General features: G+C 44.3%; 1 protein-coding gene and 1 long non-coding RNA gene across 5 annotated transcripts in view; both read left to right on the top strand.

Annotated features, from left to right (window-relative positions):
• The window catches only part of ift57 (intraflagellar transport 57 homolog (Chlamydomonas)), a 34,466-nt gene extending 13,865 nt beyond the window's left edge, over positions 1–20,601 (top strand). For 2 of the 4 annotated variants that reach the window (XM_052087511.1, XM_052087512.1), the window contains 3 exons: positions 12,294–15,893; positions 19,641–19,742; positions 19,835–20,601. In XM_052087511.1, coding sequence (XP_051943471.1) covers positions 12,294–15,893; positions 19,641–19,742; positions 19,835–19,845 — 3,713 coding nt within the window. In that variant the 3' untranslated portion in view covers positions 19,846–20,601. Of the gene's footprint in view, positions 1–10,968; positions 11,532–12,293; positions 15,894–19,640; positions 19,743–19,834 lie in introns of those variants that run through there. The other 2 variants (XM_052087513.1, XM_052087515.1) reach the window with 2 other exon arrangements.
• LOC127616128 (uncharacterized) lies at positions 17,811–19,423 on the top strand. Its single transcript, XR_007967040.1, has 2 exons — positions 17,811–18,448; positions 19,334–19,423. It is a non-coding gene; the product is annotated as an uncharacterized LOC127616128 (long non-coding RNA).
• Positions 20,602–23,708: the final 3,107 nt, after the last annotated feature.

The raw sequence follows: 23,708 nt of genomic DNA, 5'->3' as shown, positions 1-23,708 counted from the left end.
TAATAGGGGCCCCTACTGGGCCTTCGTATGATTGCTTGTGGCTTTCACCATATCTGTTTTCGTGGCTACCTAGTAATGATCTTTCCTGAGCAGACAACGGCCGTTTTTTTTTGTTACTAATCTTAACAATGACCGTTTCGGGGAGTTTAACTTGCTTTGTCAAGTTCCGTTTGTCTTATGCAGCTGGAGGCTGTAAATTTCCCCAGTGTGGGACAAATAACGGATATCTTATCCTATCTAAGGGCCGCCACCTTGCTTTGCTATGTTCTGCTTATCTTAACAACGACCATCTAAGGGTGACCCCCTAATGTAGCTATGGCCACCATACTCATTTCCTGCTCGCTACATTGGAATGTGCAAGGTTTGTATTCTTTTCCTTTAAACCTACACCGTTTATCATAGAACAGATACCCCCATGCACACGTACTTCAGTACTCTTTGCTGCGTCGGTGTTTTGTCCGAATTAAACCTATTAGAAGAGATCAAAAAGTTTGTAGCTAACACGCTTCGTTAATATACAATTAGCTCCTGGGTTCCACATGTTTGACATATCAATTTCTCTGTTTGACGACCATATGCCCGTTTTTTTTTCTCAGCTATGAGTTATTAACGTGGTTTAACACAGTATTAATATAAAACAGACACTACAATAGCCCGAGAGGGGCCAGTTGCTCTATTCCAGGAACATTGAATAACAATCACTGCCTTGCCAGTTGCCCTCATATTGAATTGTTTTGCAGAGATGGCCCTTTTATTTCCAGAAGTTATTATTACAAAGTCAAATGTGGATGTTCAATATTAGGCACAAATTGCTGTCAGCTTGATCTCACCCAACGCCTATCAGAAAATAGGCACAAAAGATAGAAGAGACTTGTTTTTTTCCTCACGAGGAGAACGGAGCAAACAGTTTCCAGTTCAACCACGTTTTGAAACAGTCTGTCCCCTTGCACTCTGTTTTGATCTCCTTTGAGAGGTCCCTAGCTGTTTTGAAACACTTCTGATACTCAATTTGAATATCAAGTTTTATAAAGGATCGTCGGAGATAGGCACTCAGAAATAACGACAAGACACTTCTGGCTACCAACAATAGGCACTTTATTGGTCCCACACAGAAATGATAACACAGTTCAAACAAGTTGTATGAAGCTAAAGAACTCTTACCGTGTGCCAGTAGGGTGGAGAGCCAACACCCTCAGCAGAGTGAGCTTCAATACGAGCTGGGCGTTCGTACGGTAACCCACAGCGGACTCTGCTGAAGTAGCATCGCTCCCCTCCTTTTACCCTCCAAAACAGTGGTCCTCAACTAGAAATGCTGTCGGTCCACTTTTTTTTTTAATAAGACCAAGGTCCGGTCCCATGCACGGTGGTCATGGGGAGCAGGGCTATACGCCCATTTAGTATGGTCAAGCCAAGCTTATACAAATCAACACTCCTCACAACCAACCAATAATGGGGTGCATGAAAATAACAATTATTCACTTTGCCAGTACACAGCAAATAATGAGAGGTATTGTGTTGAGGCAGAGGAACTCTTTTATTTTGTTAAGTTGTGCCTGCTTAATAATAGAAATAGCCCTTTTAGGGAAATAAGACATTTTTTACTTTAACTTTGTTAAACAGGAGTTGTCTTATTTTCCCTTAATTTAACAAAAGCAAAACAAAATATTCATTTTACCAAAATAAATACTAAAAATGAAAACAAAAATATTATTTTCATTTGTACAATTCCCCTTTTCACATCCCCTCTGAAATCATTGAAAAATATATCAGAAGAGGAGTTAAGAACCATTTTAAATACTGACACAAGGGAGCACAGGAATGTGCAGTGCTGTTCTTCCACTAAAGGTGAATGCAATGTCTGAGGCATGCAAATATTATTTGAGGACGCCATTGGGATGTTCATTTAACATTTTGCGGTGTTCTGCTGTTAAACAGCTGCAAAGATCCACGGGTCGACGGGAGCAAAACTGCACACAATCGAAACGTCCCGCGATTTGTCTTGTCTAATTGTCTGTGTGTGGCTCTCCTGTGCTGTAGCTGTGAGCACACAGTGGCGTCGCGCATGCGTCTGTTTCCTGACACAATCATCCATTTTGAATGCGTAACGCTGATGTATGGGCACACCTTAAGTTCAGAGGAGCCAATCAGCGCATCGTTATCGCCGACATGCCCCCGTCTCCAGTTCGTCAAACATTATACACACAGAGTCGCGCTGCTGCGTCTTCTGCAATACATCTGTTCGTGCACGCAAATAATACAACGGATAATTTTAACAAGCGATCGCGGTAATGCGCAAATTATAGTCCAAAAATAGAAAATGTATAACGTAAAAATCACTTTATAATTTATTATTTTATACAATTTGCCGAGGGTCCGGACAGAGGAGGCCCGGACAGAGGAGGTCGGCGGTCCGGTCGTGGATCGCGGTCCGCCAGTTGAGGAAGAGGGCTCTAAAGTGTGTGCATCGGGAGGGGTGAGTGGCCATTCTCATCCCTCCCCTCCCTACGCCACACTGTTTGTTGTGTAACCAAGTGGCACGGACTTGTAATCATTTACTTGCAATTATTCCAAAGCAGGTTCAAGAGTTTATCTCACTTGTAATCATTTAAAAGCATTCCAAAGGGTTTATCTCACTTGCAATCATTCATTCATTCATCTTCCGAGCCGCTTGATCCTCACTAGGGTCGCTGGGGGTGCTGGAGCCTATCCCAGCTGTCTTGGGGCAGTAGGCGGGGGACACCCTGAATCGGTTGCCAGCCAATCGCAGGGCACACAGAAACGAACAACCATTCGCACTCGCACTCACACCTAGGGACAATTTAGCGTGTTAAGTGGCACGGACTTGTAATCATTTACTTGCAATTATTCCAAAGCAGGTTCAAGAGTTTATCTCACTTGTAATCATTTAAAAGTATTCCAAAAGGTTTATCTCACTTGCAATCATTCCAAAGCAGGTTCAAGAGTTTACCTCTGAGAAGATATACATTGGTTAAAGAAAACATCACAAAATATCTTAATATACCACTAGCTAAGATCACAATTGTGCTAAAGGAAAAAAATGAAGGGCTTATAAAACTAACATTTGGCTATGTGCTTTCGCGATGAGCAGTTTTGAGGTTTCTTCTTCAGTATCAGTTCATCCTTGCGCTTCCTGCAGTTGGTTGTAAGATAAAGACATTGTGGTGTCTGTTTTATGGAAAAAATATATAACTTAATATATCGCAACGTAACGCGCGGACGACAAGCATGTGGTTGTCAGGCAAAACAATGAACAAGGCAAACGGTGAGCAAATCAGGAGCAAAATGCATACAGATGATGCCTCTTAGCTGCTCTGCCATGTTCATCATTAGATTAGCGAAGTGGATGCATGTAATGACGATTGTCTATCATTACATGCAACGGGGGGTTGTGAACACACAACAAAGGAACAAACTACACAAACAGCTCCGAGACAGTCCAGTCTCCCACCCCCCGGTTCTCGTTGAGATGGTATAACCCAAGAGGTCCTTGCTACTGTTACCAGCCTTGTCTTGCGTCGTTATTAAACAAACACATGACGGAAGTCCGACAGAGCACGAAGGCGACGCATTCTCGCCGTACGTAATCAACTGTTCTCGAGCATTTGCTCTGGAGCTAATTTTTAAACCACCTCCCTGAGGTGGATCAAATTTGATCTGGTGTAAGCTGTTTTCCGGGGCTACGCCGGAGCAAATTTGCACATGTGAACGCTCTACTGGCGCGGTGCCGGTGTAGCACCGGAGCAAATCTTGCCGTGTGAACACCTCTAAAGTACAAACTTAGTCCAGAGTCCGAGTGGCAGGCTGGTCACAGATGAGTTTTATTCAATCAAAACCCGGAGAGGTACAGATGTGCACATCAGAGCTCTCAGGGTTTTGATTGAATAAACTGTCTGTCTTCGGGCCGACACATCACATGACATGAAGTTGCTTGTAGATAGCATTAAAATCTAGCTAACGAAGAAAGCCACAGCCAATCAGAATTACATAACGCATTATGATACTATTAGAATTGATAAATGATCGTAGAGACTAGCCAATGAAATGAGAGGGGTTGGCCCCTCATAACGCTATAAAACCTGTGTTTGACCTCGTGAGATTTCAGAGTTTTCCGATGTGCACATCTGTACCTCTCCGGGTTTTGATTGAATAAAACTCGTTTGTGACCAGCCTGCACCTCGGCCTCTGGACTAAGTTTGTACTTGGTTGTTGATCGATTCCGGCCTCAAGCTCAAAGAAACATTGGGTTGTGTACCCTGGTCTGCGGGTCAACGAAGGACCGTTGTAGTGTCGGCCCTCCTGATCCCTTGGCCGACACACGGGAGGAGGCGGAACGCCTCGGCGCGCCCCTAGTCTCCGGGAGGAGGCGTGGGTCTGGCTCTGGGCCGACACATCACATGTTAACTGTTATTTAACCACAATATAGTAACTACGACATCGTAACTGTACTAATTTATGTTAAGGAATTATTATTAAGTAGTAGTAGAACATTGTTGAGGAATTTCACCTTGTTATGAGAACCATTGATACGAGTCTCTGTCCTGAACATCTGCCGAAGTACTTAAAACAAAGAATGTAGTGTGAAGTTTAGATCCTATTTTCCCTTGAGTGATTAACAGCCCCCCAAGTGTCTTCTTCTGGTCTCCCATCTATGCTGAGCCCCCTCAGGGTTGTCAAGAAAGGAACTCCAATCTCATCATTTGTGCAGAGTAGATGTGTGGTCTGTACTTTGTCAAAATGCCAAGATTGAACCGCATTGACCCTCGTTAGCATAGTATGCCTTTTTTATATACGTGCGACTGTAGTTGCTCGGGGCTTCCTGATGAAATCTGAGACTCACAGGAGCCCGAATCGATTCGTGTTGCGTTGTGATAAACTGAAGAAAAGACGACGTGGTGTTGGGTCTTCTTCCACCTTATAGAGATAAAAGAACCTGTTTCCAAGGAGGGCCAAAAGCAAATTGACAGCTCCCCCTCCTCTACAATTTACTACAGTATGTCTTAAACTACTTGCTGACACCCAAACAAGCAACACATTAACCTTGGCATATGTTTTGACGCGCCAACACACGTGCACTTTTATCCAGGGTCACTTTGATTGAAAAACAGGAACTCAGTTTGATTAGGCATTGGAAAATAGGAACACCGGGATCCTGCTGGTCTGTAAATCTTTTTTTTTTTTAATTATTATGTGCACACATATTGTCAAAATAGGAACATTTTGGATTTTTTGTATCCGCTCATCCACGCAGCCATTAATCAGATAACGCAGAGCCCTAAAGCTCACAATTCTTTCAACACTATGGAATAATGATCGTATTAAATCGTGGCATCTGATTGCTTACTTTGCAGCATTTTTTAAAAAAAGCTGCAAAACACCATGGAAGAATTCATTGCTGTGTCATGTGGAAAGGCTGGAACTCTGAGAGAACTTTTTTTTTTCCTTATCTCTGTGTTGCTGCTCGCTCACAGGCCCCACGGCTGTGCTCACTGGCCACTTTGTTTTGATTTTGGGGAGGGGGAAGGGGCGAAGCAGACGCTCCCCCGTGAGCCGAGGAAGGAGAAGACTCCGCAATGTCTTTGTGACCCCCTTGACTCCTCCGCAATGATGCTTGGTGCGGTTGTCGTCACCCCTGTTGCAAAGGACTTTAGTCCGTTCGTCCATCCGAATGGAATATACGTCCAACACTTGGAAATATGTTCTTCTTTCGCCATATCCAGCAGCCTCACAAGCACAAAATCCAGTTTGATTCCTTCTGGTCATAAAGTTTGGGATGTGTGAGGAGACAAAGACAACTAGTTTCGCCTGACCTTCAGCCTTTCCTCCCCAGGTGGGACCAGCAAATAAAAACGTCCCAGATAACAGCTCCTTGCATGACGAGAAAAACATGTTCACTGGAGGGGGGGGGGGGCACTGAATGGCCTTGATTCGAAAAGCAGGAATGTAAATCACAGTAAGCAGTTCTTCTACAGCTGGCGACCCCCATTTTCCACTTTTGGCCAATTCGTGAGCCGCTTTTACAAAAACGATTGAAAGATAAATAAGCAGAAATTGTTCAAAAGCACAAGAGGGATTTAGGTCATACTCACCAAGCGTTTTTCAAAATGATTCGGTTACTGTCCGGTGACGGTCGTTGCAAATGAACAGAGTGAACTTAATCTATGGCGCATTTGGAAAATAAACTCTTGACGCCTGTGTGACATTATGTGCACCAACGACATTCATTCTTTAGACTCCCAAATGATTACCTGATTACATTTCTCTCTTTCCTCCACTATAAAGGCAAGAAAATTATAGTTGACATGACCTTTTTTTTAAATAGTTACTAAAATGGTCAAAGTATTCACTCAATATAAGACAATGTAGTTGGCAACGACTGCATGCTACGTCAGACTCCCTGGCACCAGCAACATACAGTACATATTCGAGATAACAATTCCTTTTTGATGTAAATTCGCTTGAAGAGTCCCCTCACAGATAGGTGTAATGGGAAAGCAACAAAAGAAGTTGTAAATCACAATCAGGGACGACGACCTCACTACAGTTCCCACTTGTAGCTAGGATGAAGCCCCGTGAATGTATGGAGTCTTTTGGGCCAATTGCTTTGCCAAACGGCTGATCAGTCGAGGCCTCATTTAGTAGTGGTGACATCTGCTGGTCATTTGATGTAATGACAGGCAGATGTTATGTGGTTAACAGGCAACAAATCAGCACATCTGTGCACAAAATAATGGAAGTTTTGTCCATTAAATATTGCCCGTATACATGTTCAGTTACTTGATGTGCTTGTGTAACTGGGACACACATTGGATAGAGGGAATGGTGTACTTTATTGATTTTTGTTAAGGAATAAAATCATTTTGACTGTGTTGGGGCTCAGTCGATTCCTTTTTTGGGATATGATTTCACCTGCCTTTGAGAAAACCCTCTCGCAGTGTTGGGACATATCTGTTCGAAATGCTCCCAAACTGATGAAGTCCTTCACTTTTTGGGTGGCTCCGCCTCCATTCTCAAGCAGTCGAAATGGCGCAGCAATGAACCAAGACTCACGTCAGATGGTCATGCGGGGGACTCTTCCTGGGTTTTCCGCACCTATTTATGGAGCGCGAATCACGATGTGAGTCAGTCACGTGATCGCTGGAAACGGGGCCTCGTTTGCCTTCGGTTACGTGATACAAGGAAAAAACGAGACAGGCCTCGATACGGGCTCCATTTAACCACGCCCCCTTTGTGCGGGGCATGACACTCCAGTTCCATTTGTAACATCACTACCTGCAACTTGGACTCTTGACTAATTTTGTATTTAGTTTTTGATCAACTCCGGCCTCAACCTCGGAGGTCCCCCCGTCTGCGGCTCAACAAAGGAACTTTAGTTGTCGGCCCTCCTGCCCTTTGCCGACCCCCGGGAGAAGGAGAAACGCCACCGCGCGCCCTTGTCTCCGGGAGGAGGCATGGGTCCGACACTTCATCATCTTAATGTTCTGGATGCAACACAGCTGTAAGAAGGAAACTGCAATCTAGCCACAAGACGCACGCAGAGTTGTCTGGTCTATGTTTACAAAAGGTGTTAACAGTATTTTCCGTTGCTGGTATAATAAATAGTGTAGTGATGTTTTCATTAATCAATATATATCGTTGTATTAATGATTATTGTGTTTCAAGTTTGTTTATTGCATAAATGCTTGAATAACACGTTTTTACTGAAACTCTTGAGACACATCCTGTTATTGCCGAAAACTCATGATTAAAAGCAGAAGTACATCTGCTGATAGTATGTGGAAAAAGTACAAAACGGGATGTTCTCATAAGATATGCCACTTGGTTACACAACAAAAGTAATGTGGCTGGGGGGAAGTGAGAATGGCCACTCACCCCCTCCCTAGTACACATTATAGAATAAAAGGAGGAGGACAGAGATCATTCGGTAGAGTCTGCTGCGGGTAGCGTACGGACGCCCAGCGAGTATCAAAGCTCACTCTGCTGAGGATGTTGGCTCTCCATCCTAATGGCATACAGTAAGATTATATCATCTTTAGCTTCATACAACTTGTTTGAACTGTGTTATCATTTCTGTGTGGGACCAATAAAGTGCCTATTGTTGGTAGCCAGAAGTGTCTTGTCGTTATTTCTGAGTGCCTATCTCCGACGATCCTTTATAAAACTTGATATTCATTCAAATTGATTATCAGAAGTGTTTCAAACCAAATGTTCTAACCCAAACGTGGTGCGGACGTTGTATTTGCTTGGTGGTGTTTTTTTTTCATGTGCAAAGTGCTTACGTGCTGCTGTGTGAAGTCTGCCTAGAAAAGTGGACCAGGCTAATTGTTCTTGTGAACCTACGTGATCTTGCTGATTGTCTGCTAAGGTATTTAAGTTTCTGCTGTGTGTAGCCTGCCCTGGAGTGGCAGTGCTCGGCCTAGGCCCCACGAGGGGGCGGCCGGTGAGTCGTGTTCCCGCTGTTTGAGGCTGGTCCTGGAGTGGCAGCGCTCAGCGAAGGCCCAAGGAAGGGCGATATTTAAGTTAAGTTCCCGCTATTTGTGTCTTGCGGTGCTTAGCATAGGCTCCGGCCCGCTCTGGGAGAGCGGTGCGCGGCGTCTGCCCGTTGATGACGGTGCTCGCGCAAGTTAGGTGTTTGCTGTTTTCAAGTCATTGTGTATGTGTGTGCGCTGTCGACCTTTTCTCACCCCGGAGTGGTGATCGTTTGTGCTTGTGTTCCCACCCTGGAGTGGTGGATGCGGTGTTTGCGGAGTCGCGTTAGGAACCTTGTGTGTGTTCTGTGGGCCACCTGGCAGCGTAGCCCATGGTTGAATAGATGTGTGTTATGCTTCAAGCAATTAAGTATTGCTTGAATAGGGGGGAGTGTGTAGAGCAGGGGTGCCCAAACTTTTTGGATCGAAGATCTACTTTTTGACCAACTAATCTCCCGGGATCTACCGTTACCGGCGCCACACACACGCGCGCACGCCATGATGAGAAACAGCCTGAAACGGAGGCATGCGACGCACTTTTGCAACCCGTTAACTATCGTAGCTCACACGTACCGTTTTAAAGTGCTTCCCTGGACCCTCCTAGATTCCTATTCTTTGCTCGTGCCCTCGGTGAATTGTACACGAAGCAAACTCTGAATGAGAACCATGACGATAATAGATAGAGCGCAACAGCTCTGATCACTAGCTGCAATTACAAACTGCTGAGCGCTAACAACTTCCGGTGACGTAATCGCGCGCCACCGTAAATTTAAGATTTACCTGCTTTATCTTATTTTTTTGAATATATTTTTTTGGGTGAAAATGAGACTGATAGGATGATTAGGGTGCAGCCTAAATTAACATAAAAATATATGACTAACATGTACAAAGACACACAAATGGTTGTTTGTTTTTTTTCTCCTCGACAATCCTCGGATCTACTTGGGACCTGTCTTAGATCTACCGGTAGATCAGGATCTACCTAATGGGCACCCCTGGTGTAGAGTAAACTACCTTTTTCGAGGATCACCTGTGAAAGTGACTACAGGTGTAGAAAAAGACGTGTGTAGAGCGAGCTACCTTTTTTCAAGAGTCATCTGTAAAAGTGACCTCAGATGTAGAAAAACGAATGTGCGTAGCGTAAAACAATTTTTTCCAAGAATCATCTGTGAAAGTGACTACAGATGTAGAAAAACGAAAGATAGTGTGAATATGAATGCGGAGAAGAGCGCCTTGCTGAATCTGTAAAAGTGACTACAGATGCGGGGAGGAGAGCGTGTGTAGAAAAAGGAGCGTCTTACTGAGTCTGTGACAGTGACTACAGCTGCAGTGAGGTGTGTAGGAAAGGAGCGTCTTGCTGAATCTGTGAAAGTGACTTACAGAAGCAGGGAGAGCTAGCTGAAGAAAGAGTGTATGTAGGAATAAAGTGTCTTGTTGAAGCTTTGTCCGTTATTGAAAATGGGCAACTGAAGCCTGAATCGTCCGACGGGGTGTGAGTGAAATAAATAAATAAATATTGCCAGTGATATAAATAAGTAAATGAATAAAAACACTGCTCAAATAATAATTGTGTTATTGTAGAATTAAAAGATTGCGATAAATAAAATGGATAAAGCGAGCAACGGCGAGGAAGAATCAAAAGAAGGTTTACAGCCCAAGCTCCCATTCAACCTAATTCGACAAACGAGAGCCCGATAACACAAGGAAGAAGAACCCACTTCTGGCTAGAGCGCACTTACAAAGACAAAAAACGGTAGTGAGCATTGGCAGAGCGAGCAGCTAATTAACCTAAGGCTGTGGGAGATAACTCAATTTTGCAACTTAGACGAGATCAAACAAAGCCTCCCTAGCGTAGACTGGGATAAATTATTACGCGAAATCTGGACTGCTTGAAATCTTGCGTCTTTGTTGGGATGTCTTTGTCATCATTTCCAGGATCAAGCATTCGTTTCGCTGAGCCCCTTTCTGCGCGATAATTTGCCTCCCAACGACGAAAAACAAAGTACAAACAGCCCGCGACTCTGCATCCGCGTGGTCCCCAGAGAGGTTCACTGGGAAGTCGGCGAGCTCGGGAAATTGCTTAAAGAATCGAATAACGACAAAGAAGAACAGCTAAGGTTAAAATTTTGCCCTCACACACAACTGAAACCAGCCATGACAGTTGGAAAGATACTCGTAACCGTATTAATAGGCGCGGCAAACGAACCGGTAATCCCCGGCCAGTTGGGCGGAATTAAACAAACGAATATGGGCGCTGGTGCATCAGGAGGGGTGGGCGCGTCCACACCGCTTTCAATTGTGGTCAGACGGCAACCCAATCACGAACAATTGATCCGACAGTGCATGACGAAATGGTATCGGCGGACCTCTGGCCACTTACGATGGCCGAAGGAGGGGACTTTCATGGCAGCCTGTTGTGATGAGATAGAAGCAAACATCAAACACTACAAATCATCAATCACTTGATTGAATCACTTGATTGAATCATCAATCACTTGATGGTATCCGTACTTCCTTAGTGGAGACGCACAGACCTTTGGAAAGCACCAATTGATACAAGCTGGTTAGTTGAGGAGAAACAGAGTTCCGATGCCACGTCCTAAGTTTCGGCACCGCCCCTCTGGCGATATAAATGTGTTGTGAATCTCTTTCACCTTCGCACTCGCAATCCGCAGCCATTGTCTGTAAACCGACCTTCGAAGGTACTGTTCATCGGCTCCAGCCTGTATTTGGATAACCAACATCCTCATCGTCCGATAATTAACGAACATGCGGAGGAAGAGTCGGGCCGACTCTCTCCCCCAAAAACATCAAAATAAAAGCCCATATTGTACTTTTTGATTGTGACCTCAAAGGCCATGAGAGAGGCCCTGTGATACTTTGAGTGGGCAGGAGGCGGCCCGCCTTTGCGAGCCTGGCATGATCTTGATGTGCTATACGTCTTTCAGAAGTCGCGAGGGAAAAAGGACCACAGCAAAAGTGTGTCGGAGATTGTTTGTTTGTCCAATATTTATCAATGAGGGTGTTCCAACCGACATAAATTTGGTATGTTGGAACAATTTATATGAGGAATAATGATGTCGCAAGACTATGTCGGTTAAGACATGCCAGTGGAATAAAGAATCAAAGCTTTTAATTATCTTTGTACTGTACTTTGTACGGCTGATTTTGTTGACGCAATTGGATAAAGGCCAAACAAGGTTTCCCCAAATCTGATTGGAGCTCAAATGAAGAAGCTCACAGACACCGCTGATATGTTAATGATTTCAGTTCTAAATTTGAGTTGTAGCCGCTCTATTCATACCTTGATGGGGTCCACAATCGGGTGTCGTGTCGTGTGCCGAGTGCAATTCGTGAAACGGATCGTCCTGTATCAGTCATCTAGTGGCAAAGCAGCTCCTGTTAGGGGCACTCTTTTCTCTGGAATGAGGCCATCTTTGGGGGGGGGGTGATCGTTGTTCCAGGCAGACAATTTGGACGTCTCAAACTGCCTCCCCCATTTCGAGATTGCCTTTGTAGTTTGACGTAGATGGCTTCTTTTACAAACCTCTGTCAAACCATTACTCCGGTGTGCTGCTATTGTGCCAGGCGTTAGAACCTTTGATTGGCACTCGAAACTGTCCTGAAGGCACATCCACCTCAGCGATGAAAAAAACCTTTGAGGAAGAAGTGGGAAAAGAATAAAATGATGAAGGGTTGGCAGTTTCTGGACCTTTTGGTGGGTTCTCAATCGTGTCATCAGAGGTGCAAAATGATTGATCTGAAGAAGATGAAATCATGGAATCTTTCTGTTTGGACCTCTTTCAGGGATTTTCTCTTCATTCGGCTCAGCTGAGGACACGATGCAGACTTGTGTAAATATGGGCGCCACCTCATGGGAGGCCTCAGCACACACAATGTGGAACCATCCCAGCGCAAAGAACCTGTACCAATACCAGAAAAATGGTGGTGCCGATCGGCCGACGGAAGTTCCTGGTCAAGACGGCAGATACTACAAGAATGTGTCGCGTGTCCCTCAGACTACCTTCTCCGCTGTTCCACAAGAACTATTTAATGACAAAATAGGCCAGAAATCGTCGATGTGGACCACAGGAGGCGTTGCCCAGAGAGAAACTGTACCCTTCAGGAACCCAACCTCTCCATCGTGGAACCCATCAGGAGTGGTCTATGGCCATGATGTTGTACCTGAGCACCAAATGCATTGGAGTAGATTTTACCAGAATCCGCCACCACCATATCCACAGAACCGAATAACAATCAGTGGGCAGAGTTTTCCTGGCGTCAACAAAAATCAGACACCTTGGCAACAGCCAAACACCAGGCCCATATTCCAGAAAGCTTTGCCGTTTCACCCCAGAAAGTTCGATCAAGAGGAAACACGATGGCCGATTCTAAAACGTCTCAGTCAAACAATAGACGCGGAAACACAGATGCCAGATAGGGTGCCACGGACTACACAAGTTAGGATGCCAGTGACATCAACAAGGAAGCACGCACAATACTCTCTGTATTCATCACTTCACACAGTACAGGGTCCTCGATCACCTCGGACCGTCTGCACCGCAAGTCCGGAAGCGTTGCATGTTGCTGGAGATTCGTTACAACGAAGCGCGCCTGACAACGGAAGCCACTCCCATCACCTGACACCAATGGCAAATATTACGCAGCCACAAAATCCTGACCCACTTGAACTCCTCACAACTGCCACCTCGTCACAGAGTTGCTCAGCTCTGCAAACGGTTGCCAACGTGCCACCTGTGTCAAATGGAAGGCCAGGGCTTTTTGACCGGCTTCTGGCAACTGCACGTGATTTCTTTGGCCAGACGGACACGTGTGCAGATAATATAGTGGGTGGGGCAGCAAGCCCTGTTCGGAACCAACAGGACCACAATTTTACACAACCTTTCCAGCCAGAAGAAGTTGAGAGCCGAGAAGATAATCAAAGTAAGACGCCAATCGGTGTTCAACTGCAGTGTGTCCCAACAAGGAATTGGACTCGAGAAGAATTAGCGGTACTTGTCAGGGACACCCATCAAGCCCAGGCAAAGTCTCACGAGTCCTCAGTCCGGTTTGATTCTAAAGAAATACTCAACACGTTCTGGAAAGATCCAAGATTATTTTTAGACAACCTCAGGACAGGCTGGTACAATAAGGTCATGGCAGAGTCGAGTGATTTCTGCAATGAGCACTTGACTCTGAAGACTCCGGTGCTGTCAGAAGCCAAGTGCGACTTGAAACTCAGCGGCCTTCAGGTGTTGCAAGATGGCGAAGTCTACTCTGTACCGGCATACTCCTCCTTCTGGCGGAATATCAACCAACAGCTTGATGACATTGATAAGGAATTTGGCGTGGCGGGTGACTTTCTTCATCACTCCCGTTTTCCAGCGCCGCTTTCGCCCTCTTCACCCGGGACAGCTGAGGGTCTTTCACCAGAGGCCAAACCCGCCTCCCCGGAAGAAGAGCCACGAGAACAGGAAAAAGGAGATCAAAAACTGCAACGGGCTCAAGAGCCCAAGATGGACTCTGCTGCATCTGTGTCTCCCAGTGCAGATCCAGACGACGTCTACTCATTCGTCATTGAAGTTCTGCCCCAAGAGCAAGCCAAAGCCATCTACGAGAGTTTGAATCACGCAGATGAAGCTCCTACCAAGGGGGACCTGAAAGGCTCCACAAAGCCTGAAACAAGTGTAGACAAAGGTGACTCTGAACGAGGAAAGGATCAGTCTATCATCGAGTTGGAGTCTTTCTGTGAACAGTCGAAAGATGACCTTTCTGGTTTCAGTTATTCCCCAAAAAAAGAGATGGTGCAGAATGATTTGGATGATATGGCATGGGGAATCACCTGGGAAGATCTTGACTTCCTCCTTGGTGTGGATGCTGGCGACAAGCCTGTGGATTCCTATCATTCCCAGGATGCTTCTCCACCAATAGAACAAAAAAAGGATCAAGAGATGGAAAATTATGCCACACAGGATTTCCAAGCGTCGGAAAAGGTTATCCAACAAGATGACCAACAGATGGGAAATGTCTGCCAACAAGATGGCGGCGAGTTGGTAAAGATCTCCCAACAAAATGACCAAGAGATGGCAAATGTCTGCCAACAAGATGGCGGCGAGCTGGTAAAGATTGTCCAACAAAATGACCACGAGATGGCAAATGTCTGCCAACAAGATGACAGAGAATTGGCAAAGATTATCCAACAAAATGACCACGAGATGGCAAATGTCTGCCAACAAGATGCCGACAAGTTGGTAAAGATTGTCCAACAAAATGACCACGAGATGGCAAATGTCTGCCAACAAGATGCCGACAAGTTGGTAAAGATTGTCCAACAAAATGACCACGAGATGGCAAATGTCTGCCAACAAGATGCCGACAAGTTGGTAAAGATTGTCCAACAAAATGACCACGAGATGGCAAATGTCTGCCAACAAGATGGCGGCGAGCTGGTAAAGATTATCCAACAAAATGACCACAAGACGGCAAATGTCTGCAAACAAGATGGCGACGAGTTGGTAAAGATCGTCCAACAAAATTACCACGAGACGGCAAATGTCTGCAAACAAGATGGCGGTGAGTTGGTAAAGATCGTCCAACAAAATGACAATGAGATGGCAAATGTCTGCCAACAAGATGACAGAGAACTGGCAAAGGTCTCCCAACAAGAACATGAGCAAGAGACAATAAAGGTTCCCCAAAAAGATGACAACCAAGAGATGGCAAACGTTTCACAACAAAACTTTGTCCAAGAAATGACAAATGTCTGCCGGCCAGTCTTAGTTTCACCATCCAAGGTTTCTTCTGAAATGTGGCCAGTCCAGGGTCACCGTGGCCATGTGAAAATGATCCCCACCAAACTATACCAAGGCGAGAGGACGCTCTGCATTGCGGACAAATGTTTAGCCTCCGCAAAGACAAAGCGCAAAAGAACCAAGCAGTCCAGCATGAACATTCCCTGCCGGAAGAAGCTGATAACGAAACTTCAACGTAAAGATGTCAGCAAACACGGCAAAGAAACTCTGCCGGAAAACCACGAGATGCCTGTGGAGCTGGTCCTCTTTGGCTCAGCCAGACGCAAATCTAATTACACTCCGGCCCATCACGCGCCAGAGGTTCTGAGCTTGTCTCCCAAAGGAAGGACTTCGATCAAACAGCGGATCTACGAAGAATGGTGTCTACCTCCCACCAAAATTGACGGCAAAAGCAAATACAAATCTCAGAGGAAGTCTTACACGGACCTGTCCAGAAAACAGCCCCCTTTGCCCATCTTGACATTCGGCAAAGACAAATGCAGAATGTCTCTGACGCTGAACAAAAGAAGGTCCAGGCTGGAAAGACCCAAGGATGCCGAGGCACTCAAACAAGCTGATGATGTGATGCTGAGGACCGCCACCAAGTGTCATATCGGTATGTAGACGGAAAAATGTTGAGTCACCACCAAAACCAGTCACTACTCAGTTTTGCGGTATGCTGTATTCATGATGCCATATGAGTACCGTATTTTCACGACTATAAGGCGCCATTAAAAGTCTTAAATTTTCTCCAAAATGGACAGGACGCCTTATGGTGCGGAGCGTCCTTTATATGCGCTGAGTTCCAAAATCTGACTGACAGCCGACACGCTGTTTATATAGAGAAAAGGCGGAAGTGACTGTGAAAGAAGTCGGCCAATCAGGGAAGGGTGGGCGTGTATATATACATATATGGAAGGGAGAGGGAGAGAGAGAGGGAGAGAGAGGACAGACAAGCTAGTCCGCCAATGGTGAAGGGTGGGCGTGTAAGTGGACGCCTCAAGCCAGTACCAACACTTGTATAGCGTGTGGCAATGTGCATTGTTGCAAAACAACTCCGGTTTTGGTTTCTAAGAACCCCTGAAAATAAATTCGACAAAAAGACACGCCTACGAAGCTCAGTTCAAACTTAAAGCCACCGGTTATGCTTTTGGCATGCGTGCCCATCTCACAGCAGCGGTGAAAAAACAAGCCAAGCAAATGAACTCTGAGCTTGCCGTTATTCCCGGAGGCTTGACTAAAGAACTCCAACCGCTGGACATTGGCATCAACCGGGCGTTCAAAGTAAAGTTGCAAACGGCATGGGAACAATGGATGATCGGTGGCAAACACAACTTTACAAAGAGTGAGAGGCAGCGCTTGGCGAGTTACGCCACAATACGCAACAACGAGAGGGAACGCGGCGTTTTTGATGGATTACGGTACTTGCACAATTGTTCAATTCTTTCTACACACACACGCGCTGCCACCATGTTTCGCTCTGTTTTCATGTTTCGCTCACTTTCAAATGTGGGAAAGCTTCACACGAGAGAAATGTTGACTTTGCTGTTGCAACTCCTTCTTTCCGCTCGGCAATGCGTAGCAACTCACACTAGCATGTGATGCATTCAATGACAACTGAGATGTGCAGTCCTCTGCTTCTGATACAGAGGATGAGGACTTTGATGGATTTCTGGGTGATGATTGATCGAAAAACGTGAGAACATTGTACGATGGCTAAATAAAATACACCCGAACTCAGTTCTGCTTTCGTTGCCTTTTTAAAAACGTGTTTTTATCTTATCTGTATGTCTTGGCATGCTACCGTATGCTTCAAGCTAACGTGTTAGAGTGCGCGCATGCATGCCGTATGTTTAAGCTGGCGTATGTTTTACCACTGTAAAACTGCGGCTATTCGTACGATGCGTCCTGTGTATGTGTAAAATACAGAAATGTCACGCATTAATGAGACTGCGGCCATTAGTACGATGCGTCGAATAGTCGTGAAAATACGGTACAATAAAAGTGTTAAGCAACATATTTTGATCCATTTATTTTAGTGAATAAACCTGGAGTACACAGCTGCTGACTTGATGCATAGTTTTCAAACGTTTGCCCTTTAAATATACTTTTAAGTATAATAATTTTTGATTATGAATAGCAGTCAAAATATTTTAAAAAATGGGTTCCCATGATTTACGGATCTTGTTGTGGAGGGGATCTGTCCCATTTCCTTATGGCCCTCCTTGGACACGTGTTCTTTTATTTCTCTATAAGATGGAAGGAAGAAAGACCCAACACCATCGTCTTTTCTGCAGTTTATCACAACACAATACAAATCGATTCGGGCGTCTGAGAGTTTATTTTGTCAGGAAGCAAAGGAAAAAAAATGCGGTCTGACGATGATTAATGAGGGGCGGGCAGTCCTTCCCCTTATGTAAAAATCTGAAGCAAAGAAAGGTCAATGCAGTTCGATCTTGGCATGATGACAAAGTACAGATGTCCCCTGCTGTGCATAAATCCCGAGAGAAAGCGTTCCTTTCCCCGGGAAACTTGACAGCCTTCAGGGAATTTCCTGAGGTGTGGGACGCAAAAGAAGACACTTGGGGGCTGTTAGTCAGTCAAGCGGGAATAGGTTATAAACTTAACACCACATCCTTTGTTTTAAGCGTTGAAACAGATGTTCAGGAAAGAGACTGGTACCAATAGAACTCATATTAAGGCTAAAACTCCTCAACAAACCCCAAATTAGTTACCGTGGTTTCCTATTGGGTAATCCAAGGGAATGCAGAAATAGTTTCTGTTCATTTCTGAAATCCTCAGGCCTGGAACTTCAACCCTTGTTCTGTTCAAACATACTTGTTGACTCTGACTGCATCAGTGAACCTCCGTCCCTTTGATGTGTGTTTTAAGATCGTTGCCCTGACCTTGTCAAGGGTGGCTGCCCTACTTGTGTTTCTAGGATTGTAGTCTGGATCCTATTCTCTTACCTATAGTAATATGAGTGAAATAACACAGAATATATACTGTATGAGTATCGGACTGTATATGTGCAGTTGTGTAGACGTGTATAGAATATATGATTGGAACATTACACTTGAGAATATGGTTAGATATGATTTCCTTCTCAGCTAATATGGCTCATATAGATGCAAACAGCAAGTGTTGCCTTCATTATAAGGCTAATAGAAGGTGTTAAGGAATTATTCCGCTAGAAGTAGTAGTAGAACATTGTTGAATTTCATCTTGGTATGAGAACTATTGACACTAGTCTCTCTCCTGAAAATCTGCTGAAGTAGTTAAAACAAAGAATGTACTGTGAAGTTTAGAGCCCATTTCCCTTTGGTTAATTAACAGCCCCCCGAGGGTTTTCTTGCCTCCACCACCTCATAAAAGTCCCTGAAGGCTCTCAAGTGCCCTCAAAGAGGAACCCTAATCTCAAGATCTGTGACCAGCAGCAGTAGTCTATACTTTGTCATCATATCAAGATCGAACTTTGCTTGATCTTCCTTATCTCTGCTTTTTACTTGGTTATGGTGTTGTTCCTTCCTGTTGGTTGTTTTTGTTCAGACACTGAAAGAAACAATGTACAATGCGGTTGAAGGTATTTCCCGCTCATTGTTATTACAATCAACTTTAGTGCCCTCGACCCCCACCACTTCTGGGGCCCCCCTCCACGGGACATGTTTTAGAGGAGCTGTTATCTCAGGTATCTGTGTTCCTGCCATCGCACCAAATGGGGGGTAGTGGTGGTCTGGTCTCACCTCACCGCTCCTGGCTTCCTCCGGCCACACCGGGTCAGATGACATGTTACTTTCTTTGTTTCGGGATTTGCATGAGAGGCGTACCTCCCCGCCTCTCATTATCATATTGTCTCTATATAATCTCATGAATGTGTTTCTTCGGAGCTTCCTGATGAAATCTGAGACTCACAGGAGCCCGAATCGATTCGTGTTGCGATAAACTGAAGAAAAGACTACGTGGTGTTGGGTCTTCTTCCACCTTATAGAGAGATAAAAGAATCTGTAACCAAGGAAGGGCCAAGAGCAAATTGACAGCTCCCATTCCTCAACAAAGGCTTTTCATTTTTTGCAGCTCTAGACATATTTAGTTGGGTTTTTTTTGGTTTGTTTTTTGGTCCAATATGGTTTGCGCGCATGACCCCCCCCCCCCCCCAAAAAAGACAAATGACATACAACCTTTAAAATTGAGGTATTCCGTGGAGAACGACAGAAATCTGAGTATATTTTTGCAGGCTGAAATTGCAAAGTTTGGGACAATTTGAAGCTGAACAAGATCTAAAAATGATGAGCCAATTATCCAAGTTGATGTAGAGTCATTTGAGAATCACTTTGGATGCATTAACCTTCCTTATCCTCATTAGGCAAACGTCATCGGGTGAGCGAAAGAACACCCTGGGACCACCAACTTCGCTTGGTTGCCAAGGGGACATTTGCCGGAACAACAGCAGCCACCTGGGGGACGGGTAACCATTTGCTTTTAATATTTTACATTTTTCACCTGCCGTCATACTCGCTATTTATCTGGCACCGGCGATTTGTTTGAAATTATCCGCAGGCTCAAATTGATGCAATCCAGGCAGCAGTTGGGACCCCCCACCCCTGTGAAGACAACAAAACATGACAAGTGCTGATCGTCGTCCTGTTGATGTTTACTGTGACAACTCCATTGTAAAGAATATTTTCGGATGTTAGAAGTTGGGTTTTTTTCCCCACCTTGTGACAATGCCACGTATGTATGTACAGATGTACAGTTTTTAAAATTTGTTTCACATCAATCTTGACATTTGTATTTGTGAACTGCACTGGAGCTTGTGTTTTTCCTCCCATTGTTCTGTGACGATTCGTCCGCTGTCATGAGCTGGCCAACATGTCAGAGTCAAAGAGATGCTAATGGGTACACCCTGAACTGGTCGCCAGCCGATCACAAACAGACAAATTGGAGAAGCCTCCCAGGAGACCACCCACGCCGGCACTGGGAAGAACATGCAAACTGCACGCAAGAAGACCGGAGCGGGGAGATAGATTTCACGCAATATCGCCATTTGTGGAAGTGTTGAAAATGGGCTTGTGCCTGTCCACATGCTGACTGCCCTTATCTGACCTTGAAGCCTTGTGTGTGTGTGTGTGTGTGTGTGTGTGTGTGTGTTGGCCTGAGTTATGCCTGCAGCCTGTGTGGGAGGGTGCTTCCTGTTGTAGCCACAACTTGGCTTCTTTGGTTGCTTCAATTTCACTACAGAAAAGGACATCACAGAAAATCTTTCTACAACATTCAAAAGAGTTTTTAAAAAATAAAGAATTTTCACAAGCAATTTTCTATTTTAGGCTCTAGTCTGTCTTGTATTTTTTTTTCTTTTGGACTCACACTTGTGTTCAAATTTCTGAATTTGTCTACTTACTGTTGAAGGAATAATTCTTTTTATGCTTTTGCTTATGTTAACCACGCTTTATTGCTCTTTATTCAGTGTGTAAGAATATAACAGACATGTTCTCTCAGTTCTTCGTCTCAGGGAGTAACGCACATAACGGCAGTTCTTTATCTCAGTGAAAAAACACCAAGGGAGCGACGCACATAACGGCAGTTCTTCATCTCAGGGAGCGATGCACATAACGGCAGTTCTTTATCTCAGTGAAAAACACCAAGGGAGTGACATAACGGCCGTCTGTGCGGGCCACTGCTGCACGGGCAGTTGCGGGAAAACACCAAGAAGACCGGACTCCAGAATACGTGGAAACACCAAGAAGACCGGACTCCAGAATGCGTGGACCAATCAGCGTTAGTCTAGGCTCATGAATAAACAATGATCTGTTGTAATATATTCTGTCTGTCCTCCTGAGGGTGAAGAGTCTGTCCAGTGGCGGTGCAGCTTGTCTAGACTGTTTGTTAGGGAACCTCAGGAACTTACGTCTGTATTAGATGACCTGTTAGGGAAATAAATCTGCATGACTCCAAGCTACTGAATCCTGGTCATCACTCTACTGGTATGTGTTATTAGATGGTAGTGTAGCATCGTTGGTATTTGCTTCCTCCTCCAGGTCTTGAACACGCTAGAGAAAATGGTCCTGTGGAAAAAAAGGTAAAAAGACATAGATTAGAATGAGATAACTAATATAACGTTTTACGTTTTAAAAGGACCAGTTTCTACACTGTTCATATACTACACATGAGTGAGTCGGGGATGTTCAGCAGCGGCTCCCTTAAGTGCGCAATTTCTCACTTGGAGGGAAAAATATCAAAGCACAACATCACTTTTTATCGGTCAAATGTACTGTAAGAGGAGGATCTGTAAAAAGTGCCTGTTCTGTTTTTTCACGTCCCAGCTCATGTTTGAGCTGTTTTGACTATTTCCTTATCATTCAACCAGGTTTAACATGAAAAACAAAAACTATGAGATTAAAACTATTTTCCAAGAGTGACCCGGTGTAGGTACCAGATGTACTGGCTAAGAGGGCTGTAAAGACATTATTTCACCAATGTTCAACGATACAATAAGTCATACACAATAAATCACACACTTGCGCAATATAGCATTGAAATCATCTTAAAATATGATTTCTGATATGACCTGCGCTTTTGTGCAAGTAAAGCGAAGGTGAAATGCGAGGTGATGCTGCCGTCGTACACTTCGTAGCCACACCGAAGGGGGGCGGACGAGAGCACGCAGTTCCGCATTGCTGCTGTTATTCTACGCACGCAGGCAACTCGCTAGCTAGCAAAGTTGTTCGATTTTGTCCCATTTTATGGTCGGGAGCGAAAATGAATGCGAAACCGTACAAAGACTCCAAACAATTATATTTGAGTACCCCTGATAAAGGAAGATTTTCTTTACCGTTCATAGTTTTGATTAAGATGCAGAACAAGAAGAAAATATAAACAGTCTTCATCTACGAGTGAAGGTAAGACAAGAAAAGCTTTTTAAAATTTGAGGGGAAATGACGTCATTGTGAAACGATACAAAATGTAGAGTTTTAAAGTCGATATGTTTGGGTTATTCTCTTGTTGAGCATTCTTTTTGTAAGCTATTTGGCCATTACGATTTAATTGGGGGTTTTTTTTGCACAACAGTAATTTAACGAGTAGAGTAATTGCAATTGCTCATACAGTACTCTCACTCCAGCGCCTCGAGCAGTGCAATTTGATTGACAAAATGGCGAACTTTTAAAATCTATCAAGTCTTGTGTTAACAAATGTGTTTGGAAAAAGCGATCCCCCCAGCCTCCCCCCATAAAAAAAGGCTCATATTCACATCTGTAAAGAAAAATATGCATTTATATTTACCTTGTGGGACTTGCTATTTGTAAATGTTGTGCTTTAAAATGTGTTTCTAATAAAATTAAATGTTTGTACTCCATCTATATTAAACCATGTTTGATTCCAGGAACAAAAATAGGAAATACCAAAGAAGACCAATTGAGTAAATCATGTCATTGACTTTTTTTTCTTAGTGTGATAAACGTTTAAAAAAAAAGCGCCTAAGATTGAAACTACCGTTGATAACTGTTGTGGAGGCGATCTGTCCCATTTCCTTATGGCCCTCCTTGAACACAGGTTCTTTTATCTCTCTATAAGGTGGAGAAGACCCAACACCACGTCGTCTTTTCTTCAGTTTATCACAACGCAAAACGAATCGATTCGGGCTCCTGTGAGTCTCAGATTTCATCAGGAAGCCCCGAGCAACTACAGTCACACGTATATATAGGCATAGTATGATAATTATGTTAATTAGGGGCGGGCAGTCCTTCCCCTTATGTGAAAATCAGAAACAAAGAAAGTCAAGCAAAGTTCGATCTTGGCATTTTGACAAAGTGCAGACCATATCTGCTGGTTCACAGACCTTGAGACTAGGTTTACTCCTCGAAGGCACTTGGCAGCCTTCAGGGACTTTTACGAAGTGGGAGGCGGAAAGAAGAAAGCCAGGGGGCTGTTAATCACTCAAGGGGAATTAGGACCTCAACTTCACACCTTTTAAGTAGCGGATGTTCAGGACAGAGACCGGTACCAATAGTTCTTATAGCAAGGTGAAATTCCTCAACAGAGTTCTACTACTACTTCTAGCGGAATAATTCCTTAACAATAACGCTGATTTTAAAAATGAACTAGTCAACTTGAGTATGTCAAGTAATCTGAATCAAGTTACAGGTTTGTTTTTCTGCAAGGACTACTCAATCAACGTAAAAGTAATTTAACCAAGTTTATTTCCCTAACAGAGGATTCTAATACCTACAGCAGAACTCTTGATCATCATCTATGTCTATTTTTGATTTAGTGGAGAGTTTGCAGAATGACTCTGAACTATCTGACTCCAAGCTCTCTTATACGTTGTGAGTTATGTGTGCACAGGGCATCCACTTTTTTTTTTCACCCGAAAATGTAAAATAAAGACCGAAACAAGACCGGTTGCGTTCAATCTGACCTTTCATGTGGTGCCCGC

This window comes from Hippocampus zosterae, chromosome 15 (genome assembly GCF_025434085.1).
Source record: "Hippocampus zosterae strain Florida chromosome 15, ASM2543408v3, whole genome shotgun sequence".
Lineage (NCBI taxonomy): Eukaryota > Metazoa > Chordata > Actinopteri > Syngnathiformes > Syngnathidae > Hippocampus > Hippocampus zosterae.
This window is presented reverse-complemented; position numbering and strand designations above follow the sequence as displayed.